General features: G+C 36.5%; 1 protein-coding gene across 4 annotated transcripts in view; it reads left to right on the plus strand.

The window, feature by feature from the left end:
• The window catches only part of LOC121240290 (beta-glucosidase 17-like), a 39,340-nt gene that overhangs the window by 14,062 nt on the left and 426 nt on the right, over positions 1-24,852 (plus strand). Inside the window, exon 12 of one of the 4 annotated variants that reach the window (XR_005935506.1) lies at positions 24,073-24,192. The exons of 2 other annotated variants lie outside the window; for them this stretch is intronic. Coding sequence is in view for 1 of the 2 variants with exons in the window: in XM_041137685.1 (XP_040993619.1) it covers positions 24,073-24,127 (55 nt within the window). In the remaining variant the exon portion in view is untranslated. Of the gene's footprint in view, positions 1-24,072; positions 24,217-24,852 lie in introns of those variants that run through there. One more of the 4 variants, XM_041137685.1, reaches the window with a different exon arrangement.

Consider the following 24,852-nt stretch of genomic DNA (forward strand, 5'->3'; position numbering starts at 1 on the left):
CTAGATTGGTACTTGTTTAGAGAGAATAAATTTTGTGTGCCTACTAGTTTTATGCGTAAGTTGCTTGTGTGTGATAAACATGGTGGTTTGTTGGGTAACCTTGGTGTAAGGAAGACTTTTGTTGTGTTGCATGAATGTTTGAGAGAATATCATTTGCCATTCATTGACATGTTGCATGAACCTTTGTGGAAGTATCATTTGTCATTCATTGATGTTTTGCATGAACGTTTGTGGGAGTATCATTTGCCCTTCAATGACGTGTTGCATGAACGTTTGTGGAAGTTTCATTTCTTATTCATTGATGTATTGCATGAACGTTTGTGGGAGTATCATTTGCCATTCATTGAAGTGTTGCATGAACGTTTGTGGGAGTATTGCTTGCCATTCATTGAATTTGCATATAATTGGAGTGGTTATTTTGGTGTAAGGAAAGCTTTAGGTGTGTTTCATGAACATTTGTGGGAGTATTGTTTGACATTCATTGAGTTTACATATAATTTGAGTGTTCATGCTACTACTCAATTTTCACCTTTTGAAATTTTTTATAGACTTAATCCATTTACTCATTTAGATTTAACACCTTTACCTGTTGATGATAGGAGTAGCTTGGATGGACCTTTCCAAATTCCTGAACAAATTGATGAAAATGCATATCTAATGGATCTTCCAGGTAAGTATCCTATTTCTGCTATTTGCAATGTTATTAACCATTTTCCCTTTGATCCAGGTGGAGATTCGAGGTCGAATCATTTTGAGGAGAGGGGGAATGATGGGAACCAATGTGGGCCTAGTCTTAAAGATCCTTTGCAACTTCCAGATGGGCCAATTACAAGAACAAGGGCCAAGAAGATCAAGGAAGCAATGCACGAATTGGTGCAATCCACTTAGGATGAAGCTTGCAAGAGCCCAACACTCAAGATGGGCTTGAAAGAAAGAGAACCAACTTTGATCCACTTGATTCAAGCTGTGGAAGACATGACTTAGAGATAGGGCCTATTGTTATTGGAGACTTCCAATTTGGTTAAATGATTTATTTTATTAGTTTAGAATAAGTGAGCTTGAAGATGCCTGGCCCACACGTCTTATTTTTAATAAACTAGGGTTTTCGAGAAGGTCTTGTATTTTGGCAAATGGCTTATTTGGAAAGTTCTTTTTTTGGAATTAGGGTTTCAAGAGGTACTGTAGCGTTACTGTAGCCGTACTGTAGCGTTACTGTAGCCGTACTATAGCAAGACACCATTCATCAGGGCATTTTGGGTAAAAAGGGACTTTATTTTGGCTATGGTTTTAATTAGGTTTAGTTTAAATACTCCTTGTAGCCTCATTTGAAGGGAGACAATATTGAATGTTATTTGTGAGATGAGGTTTCTCCTCTTGTTCTTAATTGAACTCTTGAACTTATCAAAGGTAAATCACAACTTTTGTGGCGTTCCTCCTTTGTAATCTAGGTTCTCGAGACGGGTTCTTCAACGGGTCTAGATTTTGATATAATTTAGGTTCTTGAAACGAGTTCTCATCGGGTCTAGGTTTTTCCATCTATTGACTTGAATTTGGCTTTCTTGAGGAGTTTTCAAATTGATTGTGGGTTCAAGGGATTTCATTCCCGCGAGTTCATATCAACTACCTTGTCCCTTACTACTCGTGCTGACTCAACTTCATTTCAGACCTATTTTCATTTCCACAAACCTTCAGATTCTGGTCGAAGCATTCAATGAAACTAGTTTCTAGTCAATCCTAGCAAATTAAGGTGTAAGGAGCTCAAGGTTTGCACTCAAGTGAGTAATTATCTTCCCAAGATGGGATTACTGTTAGCTTAATGTTTAGGTGGTTAATTTTTCAAATTGATGGACGATTATGTTGGAAATTGATGGAATAATAGAAAAAGAAGAGCATCTAGGTTTCGGCTCATGTAAGGGCTTCATATGATGCTGCAATAAGTAGAGATAATATTGCTTAGATTTTGGGTTAATTGGCAATCTTGAACTTATGATTGAAGATTGATGATGATTTGAAAAAAATCAAAAGGATTTGGGTTTAGTGGTATCAAGCATTAAGATGAATTTTATGTATGAAATGAAGACTATTATGTTAAATAAACTCGAGTTTGAAAGCACTTGAATTAAGGGCTACAAAATGTGTAGAAAGAGATAAGGCTAATATGTGTTAAGATATAAAATAAATAATAAAAATCTATATCTTCCTATTAGTTTATGTTTTTGGGACAAGTGGTAATTTCACATGGTATAAGAGTAGAGGTCCTGAGTTCGAATCATGACTCTACACTCTATCTCATTTAATTAAATATTCTACGTGTTGGGCCACCCATTGAGGGAGAGTCTCGTCCACACGTGAGAGATGGTGTTAAGATATAAAATAAATAATAAAAATCTACCTCTTTCTATTAGTTTAAACTTTTGGGACAAATGCTGATTTCACAATATGAATCAGATAATGTCAGTCTTTATTAGCAACTTAATTAAGGTCATTAAATTAAGTGGCTAAATTGGAAGATTTGACAAAAGACATTTTAAGTAGGGGTGTTCATCTGGATTCCAACCCGAGAACCCGGGTTTCAAACCAGGGCCGGAGCCCGGACCGGATTAATCCGGGTCAGATCCTGATGGGAACCAAGGTGGGCCTAGTCTTAAAGATCATTTGCAAATTCCAGATGGGCCAATTACAAGATCAAGGACCAAGAAGATCAAGGAAGCAATGCACGGATTGGTGCAATCCACTTGGGATGAAGCTAGCAAGAGCCCAACACTCAAGATGGGCTTGAAAGAAGGAGAACCAGCTTTGATCCACTTTATTCATGCTGTGGAAGACATGACTTAGAGATACGGCCTATTGTTATTGGAGGCTTCTAATTTGGTTAAATGATTTATTTTACTAGTTTAGAATAAGTGGGATTGAAAATGCTTGGCTCACATGTCTTATTTCTTATGAACTTTGTTTTTGGGAAGGCCTTGTATTTTGGCCAAGGGCTTATTTGGAAAGTTACATTTTAGGAACTAGGGTTTCATCAATTTATTGTTGGGGTTACTGTAGCCGCGGGTACTGTGGCCGGTACTGTTCATCAAGGGTAATTTTGGGAAAAATGGGCTTTATTTTGGCTAGGATTTTGATTAAGTTTGGGTTTAAAAACTCTTTGTAGCCTCATTTGAGAGATTAGACAATATTGAATTTTATTTGTGAGTTGAGTTTTCTCCTCTTGTTCTTGATTGAACTCTTGAACTTATCAAAGGTAAATCACAACCTTTGTGGCGTTCCTCCTTTGTAATCTGGGTTCTTGAGACGGGTTCTTCATCGGGTCTAGATTTTAATATAATCTAGGTTCTTGAAACGGGTTCTCATCTGGTCTAAATTCTCCATCCTTGACTTGATTTTTGGCTTTCTTGGGGTGTTTTCAAATTGATTGTGGGTTCAAGGGAATTCATTCCCGCGGGTTCATATCATTTGGTATCAGAGCAAGGTTTCCAATCAGGTCTGATTCTATCTTTTAATTTCTTGCATCCTTAAATTTAATTCTAGGGCTACATTGTTCTAGAGTTGCCAAAAAAAAAAAAAAAAAATTGCAGAAACGAAACGTTGGCTGCCAAAATTCTAAGTATTTTGGGTTTGGCTGAAATTTGCATCACCTAGGGTTTCAAAATTCTAGGGTTTAATGCATATCTTAGTTTGTCAATTGCTTGGAATGTCGTTCCATTGATTCTCTTCTATTTCGTTGTCAATTCTTGTGTGCTTCAATTCAATTGCTTGATTTTTTACAATTGAGTATTTCTGTTTGTGATTGAATTAGAAAAAAAAGAAAAGAAAAGAAAAGAAAGGAAAGGAAAAGAAAAGAAGAGAAAAGAAAAGAAAAGAAAGGAAAAGAAAAGAAAAGAAAATTTGAAAAAAAAAAAAAAAACAGAAGAAGAAGAAGAAGAAGAAGGAGAAGAAGATAAGGAGAGGTAGTATATTTAAAGGTTGCTACATAGTTACAACAAAGACAAAGAAAAACATTTGTTGGTTGAGTTTTATCCTCAAAGGGGCTTAATACATATTTGTAGTTGGTATCTTGTTCTATAATTACTCTTTCCCTCATATAAATTCCTTAAGTCCCGTGTCGTTTTATTCCTTCCTTGTTTCTTGTTTCTTGGATCTATATTACTGGTTGGAATAATACAAGGTTGTATTATCTTGATTTAGTCCAAGTAGTTCTTAAAGAACTTGAGCGGGAAAACTATTGAGGTAAAAGGCAAGAGAGTGTGAGACTATTATCGGGGAAAAGCCAATTAGGAGTGAAACACGAGTGGAACGCCATTATTCGAGCGTAAACACGTAAGGGAGTGTGTGAGGTTTTTCCACTAACATTCATTTGTGCAGCATTTTACAATGTCTCATCGGAGTGGCTCTTCACCAAAGGGGATGGTAGATAACTCATCATTTGTATTGCAATCTATGCAACAACAGTTTGAGCGGTTGAACTTTGTGTTAGGTGAAGTGAGGGATAGGATGGATCATCAAGAAATGGTAATTAGAAATTTACAAGGCAGGAGAGATAGGAGGAGGAGTGAACCTTGTATTGAACATAACTGTAAGAATGAAGGGTATGGTGAGTCTCTTGTTGCTAGGCATGCTCTCAATATACAAATTAAGATGGATGATACAGAGAAGCAGAGCGAGAACATTTTTCATACTAGATGCCACATCAACAACAAGGTATGTAGTATGATCATTGATTTGTGGAGTTGTATTAATTTGGCTAGCACTACTTTAGTTGAGAAATTGAATTTGCCTACCTTAAAACACCCTAGACCATACATGTTGCAGTGGTCGAGTGATTGTGGGGAGATTAGGGTCAATAAGCAAGTGCTAGTTACTTTTTCAATTGGAAAATACCAGGATATGGTCCTTTATGATGTAGTGCCTATGCATGCTGGTCATATTTTGTTGGGGAAGCCATGGGAGTATGATAGGAAGGTGATCCATGATAGGTTAAGGAACATGTACAGTTTTGAAAAGGATGGAAAAACAATCAAACTTGCTCCTTTAACTCCAACACAAGTCCATGGGGACCATTTGAAACTGAAAAGTGAGGTTACTCAAAAAAGAAAGAGTGAAAATGAGTGTGATCAAAAAAGAAAAAGTGAAAAGGAGAATGAGCTAAAAAGCAAGGGTGAAAGTGAGATTGAGAAAAAAAGAAATAGTGAGGCCGAAAACGAGAGAGAGAGTAAAATGAGAGAGATAAAAGATGAGGGTGAGGCTGAAACCTCAAGAGAAAGAGAGAATGAGTTGAAAAACAGTTGTCAGGTCGAGAGTTCAAAACAAGATGAAGGAAAAGAGAGTGACAGAAAAAAAGAGAGTGAAAAGCAAAAAGAGAGTGAAAAAGAAAAGAATTGTGGAAAGAAAATAGAGAGTGAAGAAAGTGAGAGAAAAACAAAAAGAAAAGTGAGTTTTTATGCTAAGGCGAGTCTTAATACTAACGAACTTGACGTATCTTTGCCTAGTGTTATTGTCTTTTTGTTGCAGGGATATGAGGTTATGTTTCCTAGAGATGTGTTTAGTGGATTGCCACCTATTAGGGAGATAGAGTACTACATTGATTTTGTGTCAGGTGCGACAATTCCTAACCGACCTTTCTTTGAAGAACATGAGTCTTTTTCACACTTGAAGGGACAAGGTAAGTCGTTGACTATAATGCATGCTAAGCGGGAGGACTGTGTTGAGACTTTTCCTCATGTATTCAAATACACACAAGGTATGGAAAATTTTGTGGTTGATGCTTTAGCAAGAAGGTACGTCCTTATCTTCATTTTAGATGTAAAATTGTTGAGACTTGCATATAATAAGGAATTGCATGCTAATGATGATGACTTTGCTAGTGTCTATGGAACATGTGAAAAAGCATCGTTTGGTAAGTTCTATAAATTAGATTGGTACTTGTTTAGAGAGAATAGATTTTGTGTGCCAACTAGTTTTATGCTTAAGTTGCTTGTGTGTGATAGATATGGTGGTTTGTTGGGTAACTTTGGTGTAAGGAAGACTTTCAACATGTTGCATGAACATTTGTGGAAGTATTACTTGCCATTCATTGAGTTTGCATATGATTGGAGTGGTGTAAGAAAAACTTCAGGTGTGTTTCATGAACGTTTGTGGGAGTATCTTTTGCCATTCATTGACTTGCTACATGAACATTTGCGGGAGTATCATTTGCCCTTATTAGAGTGTGCATATAAAACCTTGCATACTACTATTTCTTATTCTCCATTTGAGGTTGTTTATAGTTTTAATCCACTTACTCATTTACCTCTGATGGCTTTGCTTGTTGATGATAGGAGTAGCTTGGATGAACATTTTCAATTTCTTGAGAAAATTAATGAAAATACACGTGAAGTAGATCTTTCAAGTAAGTATCAAGTTTTTGCTATTTTCAATGTTACTAACATTTTTCCTTTTGATCCAGGTGGAGATTCGAGGTCGAGTCATTTTGAGGAGAGGGGAATGATGGGAACCAAGGTGGGCCTAGTCTTAAAGATCATTTGCAAATTCCAGATGGGCCAATTACAAGATCAAGGACCAAGAAGATCAAGGAAGCAATGCACGGATTGGTGCAATCCACTTGGGATGAAGCTAGCAAGAGCCCAACACTCAAGATGGGCTTGAAAGAAGGAGAACCAGCTTTGATCCACTTTATTCATGCTGTGGAAGACATGACTTAGAGATACGGCCTATTGTTATTGGAGGCTTCTAATTTGGTTAAATGATTTATTTTACTAGTTTAGAATAAGTGGGATTGAAAATGCTTGGCTCACATGTCTTATTTCTTATGAACTATGTTTTTGGGAAGGCCTTGTATTTTGGCCAAGGGCTTATTTGGAAAGTTACATTTTAGGAACTAGGGTTTCATCAATTTATTGTTGGGGTTACTGTAGCCGCGGGTACTGTGGCCGGTACTGTTCATCAAGGGTAATTTTGGGAAAAATGGGCTTTATTTTGGCTAGGGTTTTGATTAGGTTTGGGTTTAAAAACTCTTTGTAGCCTCATTTGAGAGATTAGACAATATTGAATTTTATTTGTGAGTTGAGTTTTCTCCTCTTGTTCTTGATTGAACTCTTGAACTTATCAAAGGTAAATCACAACCTTTGTGGCGTTCCTCCTTTGTAATCTGGGTTCTTGAGACGGGTTCTTCATCGGGTCTAGATTTTAATATAATCTAGGTTCTTGAAACGGGTTCTCATCGGGTCTAGATTCTCCATCCTTGACTTGATTTTTGGCTTTCTTGGGGTGTTTTCAAATTGATTGTGGGTTCAAGGGAATTCATTCCCGCAGGTTCATATCAGATCCGGGCCGGAACCCGGGTTAATTCGGGTTTTTAAAACCCAGAAATCCGGGTTGTACCCGGTTTTTTTTTCATGTAAAGCGTTTAGAAGTATATTTTTTATTTTATAAAAGCCTATAATTAAAATGTTGAAAAGTATAATTCACTATTTTGTTATAAAGGCATACATATTACACTATTTTGTTATTTACACATTACATTACATTGCAAAATACAAAACTACAATGATTTATATTAGTACAATCAGGATATTAATGCTTCTGTAGAAAGGGCTCGTTACCTAAGCCATTTTACTAGCAAAATAACAAAAAAAACCCAGATATTTCAAACTTACAGCATATACTTTATACCCATGTTCAACAAAGAAAAAAAAAAAACCAGATCTAAGGTCTTAGATCTTTTTTCACCAATAATGTACAGACCAAAAACTTGAACATTGGTGGACATAATGGATGAAATTCTAGCATCAGGTGCATGAAATTCACTGCTTTGAAAGCTTTTGTTGCCAACAGAACTTACAGAAGATAAACATCTCTCTTTCCAATTCCTTTCCGAAGTCAATATTGAGCATCCCACTATAAGGCTTCAGCTTGATCATTTCTCCTGATTGAATAGTCAACCATCATAGTTAGCATCAAGTGCAAAATCGTGAGCTTTCTAAAGAGAAAAGGAATTCTTTATTTGTATAGTGCTTTTGAAACTAACCTTTATTATATGCAGCCACTTCCTCTCCAAGAAGTAAAAAACTAGTAGCTAAGATAGTAGGATTTTAGATGTTGCATTTGCATGTCATAATTGTATTTCTACATAGTTAATTCTATTTTTTTTCCTTTGAGCATGAAGTAGTCAATCACAAATCATGTTAGGATTATAGATGCATAAGTTTGGTGTGACTGAGATGAGGATACCAGGCTGCATACGTCAGAATGCTAGAATTAAGAAAAATAGAACTCATATAAACACAACCAAACTTAGCCTTAATTTGCAAATAATCAGAGACAACCACATGCATCTTTTTTTGTCATTTTATCCTATCTAAGATATGCTGTCTCTCACCTCCTAATTGGGTGCTTGGTGGGCTGCTCTGTTATGTTTGCAGGCCCATGCACAGAGTAGAATTAGTGTACTTCCACAGAGATTGTATTTTTGGCTCAAGATAAATTAACCATTTTACACACTCTTTCTGCAAGGATTATTAATCTTAACAGTTTTTTATCACCCTCACTTTTTGATGTCCCTGGTTCTTTGCATCCTGATTGTACTCCGATATACATGATTTTCTTAACACGACTTTTGTACATGCTCAGGGAAAAGAAATGTACATTGGTTTCCTCTCCACTCTATCTATAGTTCTACGTGTCAGTTGCAGTGCCAAACAAAATAAATAAACATATAAAATTTATTATCAGTAAAAATAACATGTAAAATAAAATGGAAGCAATTACCGTAGTCTCTCTGGCTCACCATTACTTTCACTTCTTGAAGCACGAACTAGTTCTGCTGCCATCACTGTCATATAAATGATGAGAAGAATTAATATTTGGCATGCAGGACCCCAGTAGCATGTTCATTGTAGAAAAAGACCTAAGGCCAAATGAGAAACTGTAGTCTTCTATAGAAAGGGCGCGTTATCTAAGCCATTTTACTAGTAAAATAACAAAAAAAACCCAGATCTATCAAACTTACAGCATATACTTTATGCCCGTGTTTAACACAAAAAAAAAAAAAAAAAACCCAGATCTTAACTGAACAAAAGCTACACAAGCCGTAGCATTTCATCGTCGTCATTCCAAGGAAATAAAACAGACCCAAATTGCAGAGAACAAACCTTGGGTCACAAGGATGAGGCGAGTCGGCAACGATGATGATGGGGTCACGAGGATGACAGGGTTTCTTCGATCTGCACTGAGAGGGAAGGCTAGGGTTTCTTCGGATTAAGTGAGAGAGAGAGAGAGAGAGAGAGAGAGAGAGAGAGCGAGCGAGAGAGTGAAAGTATCGGAACAACGACCTACAGGCAAAGGTCTACGGCGACAGAGATGCGGCGACTACTTCTGCAACGAGAGAGAGAACCAGAGACGAAAGAGAGAGAGAGATGAGTCAGGGGGGGCAATCACACGGAATTCTTTTTAAAAAGACCCAGGTACCGGGTTTAAACCCGATACCCGGGTACCCAACCCATACCCGGACCGTGTTGGTCTGGGTTTTGCGATCCGGGTTCCAGATCAGTTTTGATCCAGGCCAGAACCCGGAACCGGAATCCGGTTTTCCGGGTTCCGGACTGGGCCGGGAAAAAATCCGGCCCGGATGATCAGTGCTAATTTTAAGTGGGAGACATGTATAGGTTCGGCCAAGAGGGAATCCGGCCCGGATGATCAGTGCTAATTTTAAGTGGGAGACATGTATAGGTTCGGCCAAGAGGGAAATTTCAGCTAATAGGGGTTAGTATAATTTAGTTAAGTTCTCGATTAACTAATCTCAAAGGGTGCGAAATAAAGAGGAATTATTAAAAGAATAAAGATTAATAGGAAGAGTTTTGAAATTTCAGGTTGTTAAGTAATTACAACGAAATAGGGTCGAGGAAAAAGGGACATAAAAGTTGAAAAAAAAAAAGGGAATTAGAATATGTGAGTTACGGCCATGTCCCAATAGGTGAAATTAATGTGGTTTGTGAAAATAGGTGGAAATGAATATGAGGAATAGGAAATTTGGGTTTAAGTGTAATTCCTTGAAGTTTTCGGCCACCTTGTAAAAGAAATGTTTCAGAAGTGTATTTAAATAGAAATAAGTCGAGGAATGAGTAAGAAAATTGGTTGAAAATATGGTCAAAATGTAAATTCATTCTATAAGTTAGATGGACGGTTCGGTTTTGATAGTAAAATGAGATGAGATAGTTTTAAATGATAATTAAAAGTTGAATAAAATATTATTATAATATTATTTTTTAATATTATTATTATTTTAGGATTTGAAAAAATTGAATTGTTTATTATATTTTGTGTGAGAATTTGAAAAAATTGTAATGATGTGATGATATGAGATAAGATGAAACACTTTCACTATCCAAACGGGCCAAAATTGCAAATAATAAACGTTTAAAGGAAAAACGGTAAATAACCATAAGTTAAAGGGCAGAAATAGTAATAAATGAAATTAGTAAGAGAGTCTAAGTAAAAACAGAGTAAAACCTACAAATTAATACGAGATTGAAAAATTACACTAGAGAATGAGAAGCACGACACGTCATAGCAAGGACAATCTATAAGTTGTCTTTGATGACTTTTCTCAAGATAAAATAATTCATCTTTTCTAAAGCCAATTGTATATAATATGTTTCTAGTCTCATGTTGATTTTCATCAATGAACCTATTTTAGTAATTTGAGAAACATTTTATAAACTGCCCTAATATATGAATGCATGATTGGCCAAATTTAGTGTAAAGTATAATTGACGTGACAAACCAATGGCCAGAAAAATAGAGAATTACAACAGACAGTTAAATGATGGAAAATGGAATAAGGATGACTGTTGTTACAATTGGTTATGAATATCCTTTTAACAAATGCTTTATGATATCTAGTCTTATGTGTACTTTTCCTTGATATTTGTTTGGAGAATTTGGTCATAAGCCCCTTGTGCTTTTGGCCATTTGAGATTCGCCCCATGTATTTTTTTTTTTTTTTTTTTTTATGCTTAATTCTTTGTGCTATTATATTTTTGGCATCAGATTCTTCTGTCACACTTTCCATCCATCTTAATTAATAGTTGACGTATGTCACTCTATAAGCCTATTGTGTGTCAAACTAGTTTTTCCACTCTAAAAATTCAAAATTAAAATTAAAATATATAAATTTTAATAATTTCTTTATTAAAATATCAGAAAAAAAACTAGTGGTTTGTGGGACTAGAGACCTCTCCTCCATATCGGTGGTGGTGGCTAGCCAAGATTGATCTGCGTTCATGGTATCCCCAGTTGAAGATCAACTTAGACCTACCCAAGACTACTTTTAGGACTCGCTATGGATATTACGAGTTCTTGATAAAGCCTTTTGGTCTAACTAACGCCCCAGTTGGATTCATGAATATAATGAACCAGGAGTTTCATACTTATATAGATCAATTTATGGTAGTGTTCATAGATGATATTCTTACTACTCCAATAGTACTAAGGAGCATGAGAAGCGCTTGAGAATTGTGTTGTAGATTTTAAGGGAGAAAAAGATGTATGCCAAATTCAAGAAATGTGAGTTATGGCTTCAAGAAATCTATTTCTTGGCCATATTGTCTCTGGAGATAGCATCTTAGTGGACTTAGCCAAGGCAGAAGCAGTTGTTAGTTGGCCAAGGCCCACTAACGTGCAAGAAGTCAGGAGCTTTTTGAGACTTCTTGTATATATTGCAAGAGATTTGTAGAATGATTCTTTGGCGTCGTAGCACCTATGGCCAAGTCGATTCAGAAGGATGAGAAGTTTCTTTGAAAAGATGAGGGGGAGGATTGTTTTTAGGAACTGAAGAAGAGACGTGATGGCACCGGTGCTCACCATTCCACAGGTATGGATGGTTTTGTTATCTATAGTAATGCCTCATTTAAAGGTTTTGGTTGTGTTCTAATGCATCATGGGAAAGTAGTGGCAGTTGCCTCACGCCAACTGAAGATGAACAGAATTACTCAACTCATGATTTAAAGGTTGTAGCAATTTTAGGGAGGCATGGAGGCATTATCTGCACGGAGCACACTTGAGATTTCTTCTTCACTCAAAAGGAGCTGAACATAAGACAGAGGAGATGGTTGGAACTTCTGAAAGACTATGACTACAGTATCAGCTATCATCCGGACAAGGCGAATGTGGTTGAGACACCTTCAATAGGAAGTCATCTTTATGGATTATGGCTACAATGTATACACCCTAGAAGCATATACTATTGGAGATGGAATGGACTAGAATTGAGATTATTATAGAGGTGCAATCATAATCGAGCATTTTGTTCTTGGACGGACTATGTTGAATCAGATCAAGAGTGCTCAAGCGTATGGTACAAGCTTAAAGAAAATAGTGGATGAGGTTAGGGATGGGAATAGGCCAGAGTTCAGAGTGACAGAAGATGGTGTTCTGCAGTATGGTAATAGGATCTGTGTGCCCAACAAGAAGGAGATTCAGGAGTTCACTTTAAGAGAGGGACACCGATCATTGTATACAGATCACTTGGGAAGTACCATGACGTACTGGGACTTGAGACAACATTACTGGTGGAGTGGAATGAAGAAGGATGTTGTGACCTATGTAGCTCAATGCTTGACGTGTTAGAAGGTCAAGACTTAGCATCAAAAGCCTTCAAGGATGCTACAACCACTCCCAATACTGGTATGGACTTCATGTCAAGATGTTCAAAGGCACAAGAAGGCAAGGTTCGACATGGGTGATAGTAGACAAATTGTCGAAGTCAGCCCATTTCATTCCTACTCAAATGACATATCCCATGGAGAAGCTGTCAAAGCATTATGTCTGATAGAGATGCTCGTTTCATCTTGACATTTTGGAGGAGTGTACAAAGAGAGTTGATGTATAGTACAACTTTTCATCCCCAAACAAATGGTTAGCCAAAGAGAACCATTCAGGTTTTGGAGGACATGTTTGGAGCCTGTGTATAATTTCAAGGGAAGTTGGGTTAGGTACTTGCCACTGATCGAGTTCGCATACAATAATAGTTATCAGGAGAGCATTGAGGTCATACTGTATGAGGTCTTGTGTAGGTGCAAGTTCTAATGGGCTCAAAACCAATTCAGACCATGTGAGACAAAGTAGTAGTAATCTGGAAGAGACTGACATTAGCTCAGGAGAAATAGAAAAATATGCAAACCAAAGACACAATGAGGTACAATTTGAGTCAAGAGACAAAGTATTTCTCAGGGTTGTCCCGATGAAACGTGTTATGAGGTTTGAGAGGAATGGCCAGTTGAGCTTGAGGTATATTGGACCATTTGAGATATTGGAGAGAGTTGGAGATGTAGCCTATCGATTAGCATTACCACCGCAATTGTGTGCGATACATGATGTGTTCCATGTCTCGATGGTTAGGAAGTATATCTCTGACCCTATGCATGTGTTAGAGTACGTGTCATTACTAGTTTGAGAGGATCAGTGATGAGGAGAGACCCATGGAGATCTTGGAACGAAGAGAACAAATACTCCACAGAAAGACTATTTAGATGGTAAGAATATGATGGAACAACCATTCGGAGTGAGAGGCCACATTGGAGCACGAGGAGGACTTGAGAAACAAATGGCCATCTCTTTTTTATTGAGGTACGTGCTTGTAACACTTCACCCTTCTAGGGTTAGGAATTAGAGGAACTGAATGCTATTAACCTTAAAAAATACTACACTTTTTTTATGTGCCAAGTATAATAAATTCCATAACATTTAATAAAGAAGATCAGAGTATTTAGTTAAAATGAAATCTATCAAAAATACAGTGTTTCAAAACTAGACCTTTTGGAAAATACATTCTCTAAAAAATTCCCAAGACCTTTTGGAAATTATAATGCCCCCAAACTCAACTTGGGATTTGACGGAGATTGAAGTGTTAGAACAACACAAGATTACATACCACCATTCATGACAGATAAGATGAAATGTACTTAGCATGCTTCTAATAATATGCAGTAAACGCAACAGAATATTTTTTTATTATCAACATAAATTGTATTAGAATACTAAATCCCAAAACAACCTTACATTTCATTCATTCATATCCAAACCACCATTCGTCCAACAAGTCTTCATAAGATATTAAACATTTTACTGGAGTATGAACTCTTTAATTATAAAACATAAAGCAATCTATACTATACTTCAAGCCGCTCACATAGCTCGGCTATTAGTTCCAAGATAACTAAAATTAATATACTTGAATAATAAGATTAGAATTTTATGTTATATTAATTAGTAATTTATCATATAATATAATAAAAAAATTATAAATATATATACCAGTCTGGTTCCGTTTAAACCGGTTTTCAAAATATGAAAATCGATACCGCATCGGTTTAGGATCGGTTTCGGTTCGTAAAAATCAATATCGCATAGGATTGCTTACAAACTGGACCAAAACCCATTGGTTCAGTTTTGGGTTCAGTACAGTTCGATCCAGTTCAACCGGTTTTCCATTTTTTTTACACCCCTAACCCTAACATGGCCGAAACTCCTAACCCTAATATTTCACTTGATTTGATTTTTAGCCATCATTGCACACTATTATGCCATGATATGAAATTAACAAATGACTAACATCTAATTACTTGTTCAGTAACATGTCGAGACACCAATCGTATTTATCAACCATATACTTGCCATTTGAAGAAATCAACAAACCAAAACAATAATTAGTCAAACCGAACCTTGACATTGTGTTTTTGGCCTTTCACTTGCAATTAGACATTAAGGACTTCAAAAAATCATAAATCATAACTTCTAAAATACTAAGTACTCATCCATAGTTGATAATATGCATGACAAAGCAACAAAATACATTTTTTTCAAGAGTTGGAACTGGATTACACCCCAAACCCTAGTCATTCCATACATTATGTTTGTTTTTTAATAATGTGGCTAAATCCTTAGGTTGCATGCAAATATTTCTGAAACAACTCATCCATTCATCTCATAGTCATGCCATATCTTGGTCTTAGCATCATCTAAGCATATCACACCCAATCTTCAAGATTAAAAAATCAGCATGGTAAAATCCTCAAAATATTGCATCAGACCGTATAACCTTGCATGTTAATCAAAACTCAACCTAAAACCCTAGTTAAAAGGCTAAAAATCCATCTCAAATTATGGGTTCAGTTGTTATGAACAAGAGTTTCCCTTAATGGAGCATGCAAACTTTTTTAATAAATCCTCTTGTGCTATTATCCAACCAAAATATTTGCATTTCCAAAAAAATACCAACATTATAAAACCAAAATATCTAAGATCGATGACTTCTCAACATGAAAATTCTAAGATATATACAAGCATGCTAACCGAGAACACCAATTTCACACCAGCCATTTTCAACCCGAAGAACTTTGAGGAAAAATAAAACTAACACACCACTAATAAAATCAAGACTTAAGGTATCATAAAATAAAAGAGAGGGAGTTAGAAACTAGACTTACAAGCTTGGACTATTCAAGAGAAACTAGAACCTTCTCCCTCAATTTTACTCAACCGGGTTGCTCGCTAAAAGCCAAAGTAACAAAGCCTTGTTTGTGTGAATGGAGGGAAGTGACGTGAGGGACTTAAGGAGAAGAGAAAAGGCTGACTTGGGGTGGTTATGGCAGGTCATGCTTGATGGAAGAGCTTGCTTGCAAGCATGGACAAGGCCTTGGTCAGTTTAGGCTAAGTGGTAGCCGATTGTGTGAGGTGGTGGAGATAAGTGATGTAACTTGAGCTCAAGTGCACTATTTGGGATAAAATTATGGTACAAAGTTGGTCATAGGGATCTTCACTCAAAGGCTTCTTGCTCGTGAGAAAAGCCAAGTGATTGGAGGCCTTTTGGTTGAAGCAAAATATCCTTATACCCAATTGCCTCCCTTTGCGCTTCAATTGGGGTTGGATTGGGTTTCAAGTTCCAACCCAATTGGGGTTGATCAATGGAAGGTAACATGGTATAAGATAGTGGATGAGGGTGTAAGATAAGTACTTGAGGTGTGATGGTTACTTGTAGGATTAGCTTAAGTCAAGAGGGAAACAAAATATCAAAATCGAATGGGCTAGCCCAGGCTGATTTGGACTTCCTACATGGCGATATGATAGGTAATTGGTGACGGAACGTATTAGGTGCCACGTGGCACTCTATAATTGGCCTATTTTTTACTTGAAAATCTTGAAACTTTTTAATGCACCATATATTTCTAAAAACACAGACTAGTCTAACCGTGCAATCCTTTTTGTCTATTTATGATTCTAAGTGCCTAAAACAATAAAAAAAAGATGACCCGTCTCCTTAGCGGATTATAATTCTACTATGCTTATGAGTTAAAACCTAACTGAATGATAGATCCATGAAATCCTCCTAAGTTTTTAGGCACACCTAGAGTCTAAAGAAATTCTTTCCATTGAATTTCTTTTGGGGTGTTACATAAACTCCAAACCGTGATCTAGGACCACTAGGTGTGTAATAGGTTTGGTTCAATCATGTTTTGGATATATTTTGAAACTAAATTGGCCTAAGTCGGTTTTGAAATTCTGAGCATCGATACAAACCAATTCATCCAAGAAACCAAAACATTTGGTTTTTTTCCGTTTCGGTTCAGTTTAATTCAGTTTAGAAGTGTAATTCAGTTTTGGGCTTTTTTATTGGGCTAGTTGGTTTTTCTAACCTAAATGAAAAATCCTTTTACCCCAAATATAATAGATCCCATAACATTATTTTAAAAACCACTATGCATATAGCTAATTAACCAAATAAGCAAAATTTGATATATATATATAAAAAAAAAAAAAAAAAAAAAAAAAAAAAAAAAAAAAAACTAACACAGTTACAAATGCAACAACCGAAGTAAAAGGTCCAACTCCAAATTATATAAAAAAAGCTATTACCAACTATTTAGCTTAAAAATAATTACAATTACATATTATATTTATATATATATATATATATAATGTACTCTTATACTTATACTCATTATATATGTAAGTATTTAACTTAATATATAAACATAAATAATAACATGTTAATAAATTAATAGAAAGTACAAACAATAAAATTAAAATTTCATGTTATATTAACTTTATAATATGTGTAATATAGATAACATAAAAATATAAAAAATTAAATATATATATATATATTGGTTCGGTTCACCCCAATTCGATTTTTAAATCTTGAAAACCGGAATCGAACCGGTTTTTAATCAATTTTGGTTTTTAAAAACTGACACCAATTGAACCGATATTGAACCAATCCGGTTCGATTTGGTTTGGTTTAGTCGGTTTGGTCAGTTTTTTCTTACACCCCAAAGGACCACGAACACACATGTAATCAACTCGGATGATCTCACTAGGTTACAAGGGTAACTACACTAAAGTAACGTACAAGAGAGGTAACGCCGCACATCCCCCGACCTATCATCCTATAAAAACATCTCTTTCTCCTTTATATATCTATTCAATATCTTTCCTGTTGTGATGCCCTCAAACCCTGCTTAGGATTTGGCAATGATTGAAGCGCTAGAATATGCAACACGCAACATTGAATTACATACCCCTCGTTCATGATAGTTTAAATGCAGTACACCTAACATGTTACTAGCAATATGAATAAACTGAAGCGGAGAAATTAACAAGGGCTTCAACAATACATCATGGTACCAAAACATAATTTATTAATCTCAATATATCATAGTTTAAACATCCTTACAAAAGTAGGGTTCCAAAATATTGACCCTTCATAACCATCAAAATGTAGTCTTGTGCTACATAGTTAAAGACATTATACTTATTTGTCTAAAATCTCCTGGATCTATGTTATTGGCTTTAAAGTAGTCTCTATAAATTTATCAATCGCCTCAAGGCGATTCTCAATCCTAAGACCTTCATCGACTACTAGCAACCAATGGGACTTACATTTCCTCATCTTGCTCAATATCTTCTCTACCTGCCACAACTTCTACCATCAGGGGGAATGGTAATGGAACTACCATAGTAAGATTTCAAGAAATCTTAGCAAGTTATACCAAAAACATACACAGGGATAACATAAACATGCATAAGATAAAAATGAACATGGATGCATGAGCATGAATGTACAATTTCACAAACTGTATTTGTCACCCATTCAGACTTCTTTTTCAAAAACATTTGAACTTGTAACAATGTAACTTTTTGCACAAACTTACAATTCTTACTCAATCACATATACTCTTATTCAATATAAACAATTAAGGATACCTCACAGTTTTCCCTAAGAATTGTGTGCACCTACTAATTACCGCACCACATCACAAACCTTTCAACTTATTGTGAATACGTCATAGGAGAGATACTCGGAAAGATCGACATGCATCAACATGAGTTCTCTTAAACTCGTGGCAGACCGACACACCTTCACCAAAAGTTCACAATCGATATGACAGTTTGTAACGCCTTCACTATACGTAACATATTTTGCACCCACTAGTGTTAAGCACTACAACTTCACTCCTGAAACCTTGTGGTCTCATTTGACGTTAACTATATACTTCATTAACCCAAGGTTACCACTCTATCTCTAGTCACTCTAGAGTGGACAGGAAAGTTCTATTAGGACATTCCCACATCCAAGCATTTGGGGTCATGTCAAAACTTACTTTAATCAAAAGCCCCTCAAATTTTGCATGACATGAGATAGTAACATGTAACCATGGCATGGCATGTGAAATGCATGTAGCGTGGAAACATAACAATGAGAACATATCACATGATTATGGCCTTTACATTGGGACATATTATATGGGCACAACTTATGACGATACAATATATCACTTAAGCAAGATTTGCAATAATCAAACATATCACATGAACAAGATTCCAAGTATTCATAAGGTTCAAACATAGCATGACAAATTGAGCACACACATGATTCAATCATGGCAAGAAGCCAAGCATGTGATATGTCATAATAAGAATTTAAACATTTATAGATAATTACAAATAGCTCATATGCAACATTTATACAAAAATATAAGCACATTATTCAAGAGTAAGTTGTAGGCTAACTTACAAACTCCTGATTTGATAGCAATGCCGACAAACAAACAAGCTGAAAAATATATGTTCTAAATGTTAGAACTTGATTAAAAAAGAAATCCTTACACTATCATGCTAACTCGTGTACTTAATGGATCTAAAAATTCATTTGCTAAAAATTCCTAAATCCACTCGACCATGGTGGCCATTAAACCCTTCCAACCTCAACCTTTAATCATAACTTGGCTTACTCATACACACACACATGGGCAAGAACCCTAGTAAGACTGAATAATAATAGGTTTGTCACAAAACTTTACTCATATAGACAAGAACCCTAATGGAATGAAATGACCATAGGTTTGTCACATTATTTATCTAAATCCTTCCTTGAAATTCATTAAAACAAGAGATTATCACAAGAAATCGAACCAAATAGATTTGCATGTCCTAACCACGGCCTACAGAGCACAAGTGCCTTCCTTCTTCCTCTTTCTCGACTTTAAAACCAACAACTCAACACACTTAGGACTCTCATTTATCCCCATTTGAAAACCTTAGATTAAAAGACTAACACCCCCACGAAAATGGAAAATAACATGGAAGAACAAAAGTTTCCTTACCAAGCTATAGTCCTTCATGATGCTTGACTTATAAACTCCAAACCTTCAAATAAGTTAGGCGTGAATGGTGATTATGTTGAAGAAAGAAGCAACTAGGATTTCCTTAGGGTTGGGCGGGAGAAGGCGAAGTAGAAAGTGTGAGAAACAATCTGATGGAGACAAAGTGACATTTTGGTTTCTCCTCTAAAGGTGTATCCGAGTGCCATAAATGTCTCCGCTTAAATACCCTCTCATGCACTAATTGTCTCTCTTCCTCTATCCTCATGATCACTTGCCTTAGAAATACTAAGAGTCAACTAAGCCTCAATGCATGCTTGTCATGTGTCTTGCCCCCCTTTCATCCTTTTTATTGTCTAAAATTTTTGGAAAGCCTAAGGGATACCGTTGAATAAGGGCTGCCAAGTGTCCTTTTCCTCTCCCTCATCATTTCCTTCTCTTGAAACTTAAAGGATTCAATGCATGGGTGCCAAGTGGCAAAGTTTGGCCAAAATCGAGCACCATTCTCTCCCTTCCTCATGATTGCTCTCTTGAAACTCTAAGAAATACATTGCATAGGTGCCAAGTGGTCAAATGTGTCCAAAACCGAGCACCACTCTTCCTTTTTCCTCATGATTGCTCTCTTGAAACACTAAGAGATACATTGCATGAGTGCCAATTGGCAAGTGCTAACTCCACTCTCTCTCTTCCTTATGATTACCCATCTTGGAACCCTAAAGATCCTCTACATGCACTGATGCCATGTGGCATTGCCAAGATCTCCCTCTCTCTTCCTCATTATTGCTTCTAATCATAAGAATTTTTTACACACATGGATGCCAAGTAGCAGTTGTCGAGCTCTCTCTCTCTCTCTCTCTCTCTCATTATTGCTTCTAATCCTTTCAAGTCAATAAAGAAACCATACATTCCCATAGCTAAAAGATAATTCCCTATTATGAGAACTCAAAACCAAAAGCATACAACCCTAAATAGCTTGGGCGGTCACTCACTCTAAGTTTTAAGGCCCTAATTTAGAACAATAAATAAATAAATTCATTATCATGAATTCAAGGCCCTAATTTAGAACAATCAATCTTATTCGCCTGAATTAAGAAACACTAACAGGTTGGACTACAGATTTTCCTTCAATTTCGAGTGGTTTGACAAGTGCATTCTAAGTTGTCATGGGCCTAAAGTCCACTAATTCTATAATTACACAAGCCCAAAATCGACAGACATGACTTCAAAACCCTAGCTTTTCACTCGAGGCATCACACTCGCAGATTCACTTTCATCTCTTTTCCTCATCTTCCACTTATTCTTCTTCGTGTTGTTGCAAATTTTAGAAACCGTGAGTCATTTGTGATTTACAGACCTGTTTCATCACACAACAAAACTCACAATGCTGCAAGGCTTACGAAGATTTCTTATAATTCGACCATGTGTTTCACTGCGAATTCATCACATTCAAGAATTGATACACCCATGTTTGTATGCCACTCAAGGACACACTAGAAATTCCTTCACGTTGCAGTACCTGCAACACATGTAGGCGACACATGGATTCTCTACTAACCGACAACAGAGGAATTGGACTATCATAACGTATCCCTACCATACTAAACCACCTCGTAAACGTATCGTTAGGTACTTTCCAAACATAGCTCAACCATCAAAACTAGGGGAGGACGAAGGAAGGAAAGCTGCCACATCTTCACCCACGTCTACACACACTGTCAAAGTAAGTTTTCTTACATCCTCTCAAAATCATGTATTCTCTCCCTTCTCATACAGACCCTTAGAAAAAATTAAAGATCTAGGATTAGAAGTTAGGAAGGGGATTGAAACGAGAAAAGTCAGTGTATGAGTTGTGCGTAAGAGTGGAGCAAGGAAATATAAGGAAATATTTGGGCGAAGGAAGGCAAGAGGTGTCAAGTGAGTGATGTGTCACGCAAGCAAAGGTGTTAGGTGAGCGATGTTTCTAGTGAGCAAGGTTTTAGGTGACCAATGAGTTAGGCGAGGAAAGAGTAATGACCAAGGAACCTAGATATCTTGAGGCTCCATGCATGAAGCATATTAAGCATAGTGTTTGATGACTAAGGATGTTTATACCATTACCTAAATATTACAAGTTCGGTTTAAATATTGGAGAAATGCTGGGTTAGCATAATTTACACAAGGATTGAGGTAATTGAGTGGATGAAAGAGACTGATATATGCTTGAATGAGAGACCTTCAATCTCATTGATCCATTTGACCACCAGCATTGAAGGATGATAGAGACTGATGGGGACAAGGCATGCATGTCCTTGCAAATTGCCTTAGGTCAAATTCTACAGTCTTTCACCTAATAAAGGTCTCCTACGTGGCACTAGACCATACCTCTAAGATTAGACAATATAGCCTGCAAGCCCAACATCTTTTTTCCATAGGCTCACTCTAAATGTGACGTCTCTTATGGAGTATGGGCCTTTGTGTATGACACATGCCACCTTGTGAGCACCTTCGTGTTATCTCAAAGAACTCCCAAGTCTACATTAAGCTTGTCCCCTTACCAGTTGCTCTCCTTGATACTGTTAGCACATCACTTGCCTGTTGGGCGCAGGTGAAAAGTCATTTATCATCCGGTGTTAAGCCGTGCCTGCCAGGTTTTCTACATAGTGTGGCTTGCCCTTCTCTTGGACTAGTTGTACTTTGCTCGCCCGGTCATCTCCCCAGGAGGGGATCTCTTCCCTTGCTTCAGCTTGGTCCTCACATCCTCCCTTCCTTACAAGAAATTCTGGCTTCGAAATTTCATGATGACTATCCCTCACAATGGAATTATGAGGGATGAGCGTGCTACCATCTCTGCCAATAGCGGTCTGGGTGGTAGCATGCTCATTCTTCCATCCACACCTCGATCCTCATTATTTGCTACTAGATCAAGGGTTTCCTCCCTTTGTATCCTCTTCAGCTACTTATGTAGCCTCCAACCTTGTTGCTCTACATTGTTCTAGCTCTTCCGCTAGATTCAGCATCATACAACATCGGTGAGACCTCACCTTTGTCCTCCTTTTGTCACGTTCCTGGATTGTCCACTTTTCACCACACAACCTCCTTCATTAGTGTGATCAAACATTTTCGAATCAAGACAGTAGCCCTCTAATGGTCTTCTTCATCTCGGTGGCATTTCTCTTCCAACCTAGCTGCTTCACGTTGCCCTTCCATAAATCAACGGATTACTTTCGGTGGTATGGCTACCTTTCGTGCAGTCCTCTTCTCTCGCACCATAATGATGGTTTCGTAATTCTAAATGTTATGACTAGAATGGGTAGTTCGAAGGCTATTTATAGTCATTATCCTGCCTTTGGATTGACCAAACTACCATTACTTAATGAGTTCCAGGCCAATGACTACGACTCAAATAAATATGGAAACTGCTCCTACGTGATCCACTCGCCATCCCTATTGTACCTTTACCAAAAGTACAGTTTAGACAGTAGTCTTGGTTTCTTCCAATCTATTATTCGTATGAACCTTTCTGCGTAAGTGAATTTGGTTGCAATAAAACTAGATTCAGACCAATTATGTGGGGTCGTTGATTCCCAATACTTTTCCTCAACAAGAAAACATGGAACACATTATGGATCCCTTCATATTTCTTTAGTAATGCCACTTTGTATACCATTGGACATACTCTCTCCAATTCCTGATAGGGTCCAATGTACCTTTTGTGATACTACCAAACTCCGCTGGGGATTTGACAGAGTTTGAAGTGCCAAGACATACAACACAAGGTCATATACCACTGTTCATGACAATTACAGATGCAATGCACCTAGCATACATCTAACAATATGCAGTATTCGTAGCGGATAATTTTCTTTTTTGTTAACAATACACAATTGTAACACCTCGCTCTCCACTAATAAAAATAAAGTCACTTTTAAAAATTCTTGAGAACTAGAGTGCTACTAAATTGACATTGACTTAAAAATATTTTTTTTAATCTAAAAGAAGCGCCAAGTACAAAGATTCTTTATAATAAATAGAGTCGTTTTGTATTAAAATACTAATATCATAAATGAGAGTGCGCGGAAGTATTTATTAAAATTTCTCACAGTTTGTGCCATTAAAATTATAACTTAAAATCTTTGTACATGATCTAGCACACTGTCACGCCTTCCTAGACTAAGTTTCATCTTGCAGCGATACCTTCATAAATATTCTAATTTGGGATGGTTTAAAAACATAAAACAACTAAAATGAGTCGATGACTCAGTAAGAAACTCATTATAATGTAAACATACTTAACATAAAGTTTTTCATAAAATATTTCATGCTGAGAATTTAAAATCATGATTATTTATACATATGCTACGACATGCATGACTTATCTTGGCTTATCTAACTTATCGTACTTATCATACTGGCTCACACATATAACCATGTGTATAAGATTGTGCATCGACCCCACATCTCGTAGCCGCAAAGGGAGCCTAATAGTATTCTAGTATACTATGGTGGACTATGCCTACGTCTGTGTCTTGCACATCCACCCATAAATCGCATTGGTACCATGCCTCTAATGACCATCTTATTAACTAATCTGAACTTATATTACATTTGGTCTTATGAAAACTTACGTGTCTTATGCAAAGTGAGATGCATGAGATGCATAATACATATATAACTATAATATGTGGAATGAAACACGATGAATGACGTGATTGCAAATATCATGACATGTGTGGTACATAATTATTGGCTTCCAAAGAATTGGTTTTAATAATAATAATAATAATAATAATAATAATATATAACTAGCCAACGTATACTAATCCTAATTTTTTGTCAAGCAACTTACCTTCTAGTGTTGCTTTCTAAAATTTCTGACACAAAATCAATCACGATGTTAGACTGGATATCTTGGTTTCAACCGCTGTACTTGTGGGGAGGTTTATGGATTTTTTTACAAATAACACACGGAATGGAGATATTTAAAGAGAGATTTGGGAGAGGTTGCCGACAAGCTCGAGTTTGAGTTAGACTAGGTCATGATCATTTAAGAATAGAGTTTGAATTTAAAAATATGATCTCGTAGTTCATTCAATTTAGAATTGGCGATGACTGAGACTATGTATGAGACTTCAATCAGTGATGATTTTAAATTAAAATAAATCTCTAATAAATTTCTAATAGCTGATCATTAAATTCTAAATGGAGTCTAACTCATTTA

Source organism: Juglans microcarpa x Juglans regia, chromosome 7S (genome assembly GCF_004785595.1).
Source record: "Juglans microcarpa x Juglans regia isolate MS1-56 chromosome 7S, Jm3101_v1.0, whole genome shotgun sequence".
Classification (NCBI taxonomy): Eukaryota; Viridiplantae; Streptophyta; class Magnoliopsida; order Fagales; family Juglandaceae; genus Juglans; species Juglans microcarpa x Juglans regia.